The 11,152-nt window shown below is 50.5% G+C and overlaps 1 protein-coding gene across 1 annotated transcript; it reads left to right on the top strand.

The window, feature by feature from the left end:
- Positions 1-7,815: 7,815 nt before the first annotated feature.
- NCS54_01479900 (Manganese lipoxygenase) lies at positions 7,816-10,051 on the top strand (the record flags this gene model as incomplete). The annotated part of the gene is made up of 2 exons (XM_053159928.1): positions 7,816-8,129; positions 8,185-10,051. 2 exons carry the CDS (start codon positions 7,816-7,818, stop codon positions 10,049-10,051), a joined length of 2,181 nt encoding a protein of 726 aa, XP_053015903.1.
- Positions 10,052-11,152: the final 1,101 nt, after the last annotated feature.

The raw sequence follows: 11,152 nt of genomic DNA, 5'->3' as shown, positions 1-11,152 counted from the left end.
GTTGGGAGGGCAATGAAGAGAGTCTAGGTACAGATTGAGACAAGGTGGTAGCTGACATCCGTGCGAGCGGTGGTTTGGTTTGAAGGGATCAGCTTGCATTCAGGAATCGAGGGCGGTATTATATACTGCCCCTCGAGTGCCGGACAGAGACAGGGCTCACCGAGTGCTTCTGTGGCACAGCTAGTCTGGGATGGTACACACACACGGCATTGATGTATGTGTGGTTTGTTCAGGTTGATCAAGAGAACCCCTTAAGTGAGAGAGTCACATGGAGAGGGGCATTCCTATTTGGACAGCTTGCATTCGCTACCATCGCTTCTGCTAAAAACACGCAGCTATGATCGAATATTTGGTTGCCTCAGACTCTCGGTCCAGGAATAAGGGGTGCCCTTGTTAGTTGAGTGATGCACACCTCGCAGATCAGTACACAGATTTGAGGGGCAGGTTGTCCGAGCACAAGCACTTGTTTGAACCACGGCATGCTGCTTAAGCGCAATCGATCTGGCTCTGATGCACCTGTTACACAAGCGGCCTTTGCAAGGGTTGTGAAACGAAGACGTCAAGAAACCACGGCCTAAAGCGCACCCAGAGGCGGGTGGAGGGAGGGGAAAGGGTTAGGGAAAGCAAGCACGCGGCACAGAAACAGGCGAGGCGCATCCAAGCAAAGTAAGAGAGACGGGAAGTACACCGCATGTTTGATTATTGATCGACCCTCGTTGGCGCGCCGGACAGGAAATACGCTTCGACCGAGGTGGCATGTCCTGATTACTTCAGTTAACCTCAGCGAGGCGAATCCCTACTGACCAGCTGTTATTGGGTGTCATTCGGCTGTCCAGAGCGCTAGCGGCCTGATTGTGCCTGTCAAACCCTAGCATAACGAGGATCTCCCAGGTGCGCATCAAAAAGGTACCAATCGATCGGCTCTGTAGCCTGGAGTTTGGACGGGGCACAGGCCAGTGGTGAATCCCGTACAACGGAGGCAGCCATCAGAAAGTGCAACAAGCCCAAAAACGGTGCGAGATGCGGCTCTCGAATCAGATGCATTAAGCACGGTCCGCTGCATCCCTGGGATCATTTCGGAGACGGGATGGCAGTAATTACTACACTATGACGCTTAGGGTCCACATGGCAACTTTTTGATAAGGCCATGGGCGACCAGGGTGTGATGAAACGGGGTGAGTTGGTTGGCCTAGTTCTTTATCCCGTCCGTAGATCAGGCGTGGCATTCCAGGCCCGGTTCTTTAGGGTCCGTGCTTTCCCCAGGGTGGAGGGACAACCCAAGGGTTATTCCGGCAAAAAGCAAGGCCACTGCTCAAGGTTGCAAGGTGGAACTGGCAGTTGCCCCTTAGCTCATGCGCCATCAATGTTGAGCTCAGTTCCCCCTTCATTTAGCGTCCAACCGGGAGCCATGGTCTATCACTTGTCACAATTGTCAGTCTGCCCAGCCTTCTCCCCTCTCTTGCTCTTTCCGGGCCTTTGCATGTGTGTGTCCGTGTGCAAGTCCGTCTCTCGACCTACCCACACTTAGCTTTCCTCCCCGCAAAAGTCGCCCGTAAAGTGCCGGTAGAGATCAGTACATCTGAAGGGTCCTAGCGATTGGTTAGATAGTGGAGGGGTTAATAAGAAGACTGAGTGTTTGATCACGATAGTGATGGCGAGTGAACTTGCGACTCGTGGGCGTACCTACTCAAGTATTCATGCTCAAAACGGCCCCCGTTTTAACTTTTTCTCCAATCACAGCTTATAGATTTCTACCCTTTGGAAGCTCAAAACGGGGCGCGTTTCCATGTGTTAGATTGGCGCCTGTGTGCGGATAGAAGGAAGTTTGCTCCTCGTTATAACAATGTGTGGCTTGTGGCGGCAAAAACATCAAGAACGGAAAAACGCCCCCGCACGATGACGAAGGGAGCAAGAACAAGATCATCAAGACTTCAATCAATAACATCATCCATTTCTGGCCCACAATCTACTGAATTCACCCCTACCCCATCGCGTATCCAACACCATGCACGGGCGTTTAGCTGCAGCCCAAAAGTACGGTCGCACATTACCACATGGGTGACAAAACCATGTACGAAAATGACTGGAGCTATTTCGCACATAGGCTTTAGGCGTTTGTATATAGGGCTACAGTATTGATACGATAGCGCACTGTTTTGAATGTAGCAGAGCTGATGCCATACCAAGCGGTGCTGATGCCATTCCATCGGTGCTGATGCCATTCCATCGGTGCTGATGCCATTCCATCGGCGCCGAAGCTCCGATAATGCCGGTTCAGAGGGGGCAGGATATTGCAGCTGGAAGCCTTGGAAGGAGGTATGAACTCCGACCTCTACCACGACCTCGACCCCCTGGTCCGCGTCTCGCACAATGCCGAGGCCCCGTAAGGACTTGGAGCGCGTCAAGGACTTGATCCTCGAGCAGCGGCAAGAAGGACTATCCATTGACACTATATGTGCCCATCTCCGCGACGATGGGCACGTACTCGACGTCAGAACCCTGAAAAGGAGGTTAGCGGAATGGGGTGCCCAGGAGTACTCCCCCCTTCACTCAAAGATTGATACCAACACCTTCGTCGAGCTGATCAAAGGCTACTTCTACCGATACGGATATAGCGACACTTCCATCGTCCGTGATCTCAAGCGACGCGGCATCGAGATCTCCGAGCGAACTGTACAGGAGTATCGTCTGAAGCATGGCATGAAGCGGCGCTTCCGAGACCTGGCTGAACGACAGGAGGCTATTCAAAAAGCAAGAGAGTTCCTCTTCCAAGACGACCGTCAGTCTTCAAGCATCAGAGGATTTGGCAGGGGGTATCTATACCATTACGTCCGCATCCGTGCCGGCGTCCTTGTCGGCCAGAATACATTATATCGCGAGTACCAAACGAACCCAGAGTAGAAGAAGCGGGCCGAGCAAAGACGCCTTGCTGATTGGAAGCACCGGAAGAACTTCCAGGTTCCTGGGCCTAACTTTATGTGGTCTCTCGATGGGTACGAGAAGCTCAAGAACTTCGGCTTCTCTATCTACGCCTATATCGACACGTACTCGAGAGCCATCATCTGGATATATGTCGGCAGGGGGAACATGACTGCGCTGAGTTCACTCAAACAGTTTCTACGGACTGTGTCGTACTCAGGGGTCCGCCCCCTTTTCACCCGCTCGGATCATGGTATCGAGACTCCTCTTTGGGCCGGAGCCCAGGCGATTCTCGCCGACCTTGATCAGACAGAGCTTCGGTATACCACCGAGGATAACGACCAACGAGTCCACAGGCAGGGAGCGAGACTGAGCTCCTGTCATATCTGGGGCCCAAGCATATCTAACCAACGGATCGAGTCTTGGTGGGAAAAGCTACTCAAAGGTGTCAGTCAGCGCTGGATCGCGTTCTCACACGAGCTGATTGATAGCGGCCTCTTCCAACCAAACCGTCTTGCTCACCAGATCGCGGTGTATGCTCTCTATGGACCCATGATCCGTCAAGAGGTTGCGGACTTCACGGAGATGTGGAACGGCCATCGCATCCGGCCACAGAAGAATAGGGAGCATCTCGTCGCCGGGATCCCGATGGATCTGTATAATACAAGCGAAGTGGAGAACTGGGCAGTCCATCTAGGGCCTGCGTCTCGAGATGGGCTTGCCCAGATGATGACCGCTGTCGATTCTATCGATATAGACGATCTTCTTGACCCAATAACAACGGACTGGTGTGATCAACAGCTCCGGGATCTTCAGTTCGATGGTCAGCTAGATGGGGAGCTTGATCATAAGCGGCCACACCTCGTGGTCTACTTACGGCTTAGAGACAAGATCCAGGTTCATCTCGACTGCGGGGCAAGTCCGGTGCTGAGCATCCCAGAGAGTCCAGTTAGAGGGCAAGAGAGATTCATACGTAAAGAAGTACTCCATCGCACTCAAAAGCTAGCTGACAATGCTTTAGCTTCAGCTCCTCGAGCTGAACTACCTTAAGCCTATTAACAATAGCCTCTCCGGAACTAAGCTACCCGGCGATATTATCAATAGTGTGGACGAGCTGATGGGGGACCTGGGTCACCTTGAGCTAGAGTAGCTACTATTTCCTCGTCTGTTTACGAGGATGCCGACTACTTGGCCTCCTCGTATCAACTCCTCGGGTTCCAGCAGCGGGACCATGGGCAGTGAAGGCAGTGAAGGCAGGGTCAGCCGAGAGCTCCTCATCCTCTGCCTCTACCGAGAGTGCTGAGCTTATAGAGTCTCGAGCCCGTTTCTAACCCGCGCGGGTCTCGTCCACGTCGCTAGTAATAACCTCGATCTGGTCTTCTGCGCTAGCTCTCGAAGGAGGTAGAACTGGGCTCAGAGAGGGGCTCAAGGAGGGCGAGTTGAACTCGCTCCCGATTAATAAGGCTGGCTGTACCTTCACCTCGGTCTTGACTAACTCTTTCTTGATTCCCTTCTCCTTTTTGAACGGCTTTACGGCTGACCTCGGCGTCTTGATATGACGAGGGGCCGGGACTTGTGGTCGAGGAGGCAATGGCTCATAGAAAACAAGGAAAAGGAGATATCTGCCCTCTGTTTTACTAAAACGAAAAGGGCAGTCCTCGCCGAAAAGCTCTGCGACTGTCTTCTCTCCCAGTCGAGGTCGCTCAGCTCCGTGATACCCTCTTTAATATGGGCGTTCTAAACGAGTCTCTTATCGAATTGAAGAACAGAAGAGAGGGTAGGCTTATCCTTGAACTAAGGGAAGAAGATGCTATTGAACCAGAAGTGGACAGGTAAAGATGGTTCCTCGTCGACGAAGGGGCGCAAAGCGACCTTCAGCAGCTCTCTAGCCAAAGACCACTGGGGCTCCTCGTCTTCGTCTAGTATTTCCCATGGGTCAGGCTTCGCAAGGAAGACAGTGAGACGCATCGAGATCTTCCGTCTGCTCTTGTTTTGGCTCTGTTTAGCCACAGCCTCACTGAGTTGCGACGAGCTCGCCCTCATGCCCCTCGCGATCCGACTCTGGGTAAGTTTGGCATCTCGATACACGGCTGAGGGCCGCGATGCTGCGAGGATACGGCCAGGGCCGTCTCCAGAGCCGGTGAAGATCGTCTGTGAGGGCGTGGAACGATCAGAGGCTGTTAGGTCGATAGACTGTATAGCGGAGGAGGTGGAGGCTGTCTCAACGTCTCGAAACGGGACTGGCGAACTATCGAGGATGGGGATGCTCGTGGGCCAACGTCTGCCGCAATATGGACAAAGATTGGACCCTGGGTAGCTATCGCGGATGAAATCGTGGCTCCGTTGGTACGATTTAGGGGCCACGGTCTTCGGAACATCGGGACACGTCTGCGATAGGACGTGATCAGGCATATCTACGTACAAGACAAGGTCAGTCACACAATCTCATGATGGATAGACCCGAGCTTACTTTGGGAATGGATGGGGATGGCCCATGACTGCTACGAGGTGGCGATGAGCTGGGTATTGATGCTGGTGTGTATGTGTGAGTGAGTGAGTGAGTGAAAAAATTGTGACGCGTCACCAGGAATTATCACGACATATTCCCTAGTGGAGATGCCATCGAAATGGAGAGATACCTTCCGGATAGTGTGCAGTACTGTAGTCTTGCAAGGGTCCACAAAATTACTAAGTATTTTAACATGGTTGAGGCTTCCCAAAAGGGTTTTGTCACCCATGTGGTAATATGCAACCGTACACATCCCCCCATCTTCTCAGAGATACATGAGGGGAATCTTATGACGCGTTATTAATTGATTCCGCCCACATCCCCATAAAAATTCTTTCAGATTGATCAAAGACTTCCCAATCGGTACCTATAGAGATATTGGCGGAGGCTCTCAACGCGTATGATAATAACAGCTTTATCAATGAAGATAATAGCCTTCAAGAGCATGAGGGTGATAGCACCCGGAGACCGGCTTTTCCGCCTGCCGAAGACCGAGGCTTCGATTTTTAACCCTTCGAAGTGCCGCGACGAGAGCTTCTCGTCAAGGAGCTACCCCATGACCCGTTATCCGTCAATCAATTTGAGGATGTGAGCAGTGTGATGTAGCGATTTGTAACTCGAGGGATCGCTGGTACTTCTATCATAGGCTAAATTAGGGGGGACAACAGGTATCTTTGACATGGCGCATTTTAATTGGCCGCAACCCCCTGCCGTGACCTAGCGGGAGGTTCAACACAACTCGGGGAATAAACCCCTCGTACAATCAAAAGCAGGCACTGCTTCGGCCGCCGAAAATAGGAAACCGAACACTTGGAGGAATTGGGCTTCAAGTTGACTGCTACTAACCTCCACGAGGACCAAGAAGACGAGCGATGACTAGACCAAATGGACAAGGCGAGATTCACAAGGGCTTGGCGAGATCAAGGCAAGAACTAGAGTTATGTATGTATTTTTAGCTTCAGAGCCCTTTGGGCATGGCCTACCGGGTGTAATAGACTTGTGTGTGACACTACTAGGGCATGGTGGCAGCAATATGGTAAGACAGACATGTGAGTGACGCCTCGTAAATGCTACGTCACAGGGAGGACCAGCTAATTCTCTCAACAGAAATACGGACCTTCGATCACATCCCCGACAATATGCCGGACGGGTTTCTCGATGTCCGGCAGGTAGATGGGGTACAACAGAAGATCTAGCCGGCCCTACCGCATTTCTCTATAGCAATGGGAGTCAATTCGTGACAGGAGAGGTGCTTCTTGTTGACGGTGGCATTTAGGCCGGTGACGGTACATAGTAACGGGCCCGATGCATTTGTGGAGAAGTTTGAGACAATATCACATAAAAATTAAGAAGTGGATGCCTGCTGGAGGCTGAAAGACACTGCCTCCTTTTACAAGTACTGAATGGCACTTACGTCAAATGTGGTCATGGCACATGCAAACCGAAAAGAGGTCTGAGACGAGGGTGTTCCGCTAACGTAGAGGGGAGATAAGCTTATTGGAGGACAAGGCAATGGGTTGTGATAGGATGAGGTGACTATAGACGGCCAATAAATTCGTAAATGGGTGAGCTGGATTGGTGTCTCCGAGGATTAAATAGTTCTGTGATTTTACCATATGATCGGAATTGCGGAAGCAGGGCAGTAACTGCGCTGCTGTTGTGGAACTCGCCCTCCGTCTCTCACAGTCGATCGTTTCCACCTACGTTGGTTAATAGGTTATGTGCATCGAACACTATCTACGTCGTTTCGTGATAATCATCTCCTCGCATTTTTCTATATCATGGAGTCACTTCTCCGCTCCTGTAAGCTTACGGTGTGACAAACATTGGCATATACTATTTGGTCGTTGACTGGCTGAGAGGAATCGTGGCTGCTTACATTCCGCATTCCTTCAGCACCGAAGCTCGTAATCAAACCGACACGAACCCTATTTCTGCACTTTTTGTCTCGACATGTGAAATCTCGAAGAAATGCGGCCCGAAGGCCAGAGAGGGGATCATTGCTATCTTTGGCACCCGCCTAGACTCTTCTAAATGTACATTGACCTGGAAACTGCCTTTCTTGGATCCAATGTTATTTTATGCAAGAATCTTTTCGGCGTGGTGACTGGCTGAGGCTGGATTTGAGGCTGAGGTTGCTGGCAAGTTTTCTTCTTCATTTGCGTATACCCGCTGACGTTTGCAACGCTGGCCAAATTTGCCGGTGCACCAATGACTCTGACGGGGTAATACAACGAGGTAGTGAGCATGAAGAAGGAAGAAATGAATTATAAATACCCTTGGCCGGTTTCTTTCCTCTCCTCCTTATCAACTCAGTAACTCATCTCCCATTCAAGTCTACTCTTGCAGACGTGAGAATCCCAATACGAGCTCTGTCAACCACAAACATGGCTATTCTCAATGCTGATCTACCGGTACGGCCGCCCAATACTCCACCGGTTCCCAAGCCAGATGAAATTCTGAAACATCCGTCTCTTGATGCACGCGAGAAAGAACTCCAAATCAACATCAAGGATGTGCCCTTTGCCGACATTGACCCTGGTGTCTTCAATAGAGAGCTTGTGAAGTTGAAGTTGTATGCCAAACCAAACCCGAGGCACCTTGAACAGCCTCCAGCGCTAGGTGGAGGAAACATCACAGAAGGGACATACTCTGGAACTCAAGCCGCATTGACTCATGCCTACAGTCGAATCGAGCGAAGGTGAGACTTGCAGCTCGAACTAGTATAATTGATTACGCGCGCTAATATGGTCCAGCTACGAATCCTATTTCGATGTCATGCAGATTGAGCCCACTTTGCCTCGGTACACAGATCTTCCAGCCAAGAAGGAGATTTTCCAATACTCTTCCTACCCAAAGAACCCTGATGGGTCTGTTGCTCAGTATCCGCCCCACCTTGAACACATCCCAAAAGAAGATCAGGTCTCCTTGTTGAAGATTTTCAATGCTCTGGGTCTCGCAGAGACGGAAATTTTGATCAAGCAGGTGGTTCCCGATAGTATCGTTGGAAAGACTGCTGCATGGATTCTTGACCTGGTCAATGGAAACATTAGAGATGCGGCGAATCAAGGCTCTAGCATCAAAGCCTATGAAACGTACAACAAGCTCCACCGCAAGTCTGGCACAGACATCGAACAGGGAGCCAATCTCGGTCTCTTACCGGACTGGTACAGCGATCGCCGCTTTGCCGATCAATCATTTACGGGAACCAACCCTACGACGATTGAGAAGATCCCTAAGGACCTGTTGGATGAGTTCATCGAGGCCGCAAAGCGGGGCGGATATGACTACTGGGCGCAAACTATTCCTGAGACCGACCCAAGCTCGCTCTTTATTCAAGACTGCCGCTATTTCCGGGAAGCGGTTGGCGCTCAGCCTAACGAAGAACTGCATCACAAAGAACCTGTCTCGGACAACAGCTGGGCATGTGCGGCCGTTACACTTTTTCAGCTCCATCCGGACGGCCAACTACACCCAGTTGCCATTGTTTGCGACTACAAGAGCACCATGGCAAACTCCGTCACCATCTTCAACCAAAGGAGACTTCCCACGGACCCATCCAACCATGAAGAAAGCGACTGGGCGTGGCGATATGCCAAGACGTGTGCTCAAGTCTCTGACTGGATTCGTCATGAAGTCGGTGTCCATCTGACTCGCGCGCACATGATTGAGGAGGTACTGATAGTGGCCACCCACCGCACAATTCCCATGGACCACATTGTGTTCAAACTTCTTGAGCCACACTGGTACAAGACGCTCTCGCTTAACGCTGCTGCTAGATCTACCCTTGTGCCTCAAGTCATCAAGGACCTGGTTGGCCTGAAGCCTGACTATTTGTATCAGTTCATTCGGTATGAGTTTGAGAACTTTGACTATGTCAGGAGCTACGTCCCCAATGACTTGGAACAACGGGGCCTTCCCAACACAGCACAGGGCCTGTCCGACAAGAAGTACAAGAATTATGCCTATGCCAAGAACATGGTCTCTATGTGGCACTGCATTCGAGAGTACGTCATGAGCACGCTTCTGATGTACTACGACAAGGATACGGCAGACAAGATGGTGCAAGAAGATCAATATGTCCAGGACTGGTGCAAGGAGGTGCAGACAAACGGTTGGATCGATTCTTTCCCGACCATCCAAACTCTGGACGAACTGTGCGACGCTGTCACCATGAGCATTCATATTGCAGCTCCATTTCACACCGCAGTCAACTACCTTCAAAACTTCTACCAAGCCTTCGTTCTCGCCAAACCACCCTGCCTTTGCAGCCCAATACCTGGAAGCCTCGAGGAGCTCAGGAAGTATACTGAGAAAAGCCTCGTCGATGCGCTGCCCATCGGTCGACAAAGGCAATGGCTGCTCTCAGTCCAGGTACCCTGGCTCCTTAGTTTTAAGGTCCCTAGTGATCGCAGTCTTATTACTTTCGCTCAATCTCAATGGCGCACGCATCGTGGGGATGACAGGGAAGACCAAGAAATCAGAGCGATCAGCGAGCGGTTCTATATCGAGCTCAAGAAGCTAGAAGTTGAGTTTCTTGTCACTAGCAAGAGTATGGATGAGGGAAGCGTTCCTTACATGGTCATGGATCCGGCCAATACTGCTGTGTCTATTTTGATCTAAAATTCACACCTTTACTTGGGAAACATTTTTCCTTTCGTTTGTTGATTAGGCTTGGAATGAAATTGAATTAGTTGTCAACTAATAAAGTGCTAACTTTAATACTACTTCCTTATATCGTTTATTTGCAAGTGTGGTGCTAATGACAATCGATATTGCAATCTTCCCAGGTGTGTTCAACCAGCTCTCTGAAAATTCCCCGGGTCTTCATTTACCCTCGTCACCCCACACCGATCGCTTATCTCATACGTCCGGGGAAAATATGATCATGCGGGCAGAAATCCAGATGGCAGTGTCCCTAAATTCTCCAGTAGCCGACAGTGCCTCTTCGTCGCACAGCGATACAGCGACTGCTTGAGAAGCAGGGGGAGTATAGCTCTGCCGCAACATCTGCTGCCCAGTATCAGAGGTCGTCATTTTCACTGTCATCCTCTTCGCCATTATTATTCTCCTCATCATCTCCCGTATCGGACTTGTTCGTTGGTGAAATCTGTCCCTGATAATCGGTTGTGGTCCAGAGTGTGTAGTTCTGTCTCTAAAAGACGAATTAGCTGCGCCTTCAACCTGGGGCCAGCCAACTTCTCCCAATACCCTGGGTCTAACCAGAATGCTGGCAAGACAAATACGCACGTTTGCTTCTATCTGTCGATGTTTCTTCTGTCACGACCTATGCCACGACCGAATGCATGACGCCGCACGGCACGGATCAACGTATTACCGCTCACTCCGGAACCCGTCGTCCCGCTCACTCTCTCACTCTGTGCGAGTGAGAATGTGGCGATATCTCACGATGTCCATCGTGAGATACTCCCCAGACCATACCTATAAAAGCCCCCACAACATTCCTTAGACAGACACTCTAGCTACCTCAGCTTTCAATACAACTTGATTACTCAAGAATACTTCTTGATATTATCAGACGTGATCCGCCACCCTACGCTCAGTACGTTACGCCCCGTTACAACTGCCAACATAAACCAATTCGGTTACGGTTTACTACGTTGGGAACCTCGACCGTCACATCTTCGTGCCTAAATGATGGCTTTAATTAAATTAATATAAAGTTAAATATTTTTTTTTAAAAAAAAAAAAAAAAATGTTAAA

This window comes from Fusarium falciforme, chromosome 13 (genome assembly GCF_026873545.1).
Source record: "Fusarium falciforme chromosome 13, complete sequence".
Classification (NCBI taxonomy): domain Eukaryota; kingdom Fungi; phylum Ascomycota; class Sordariomycetes; order Hypocreales; family Nectriaceae; genus Fusarium; species Fusarium falciforme.
The sequence above is the reverse complement of the archived record's forward strand: the minus strand, read 5'-3'. Positions and strand labels throughout refer to the sequence as shown.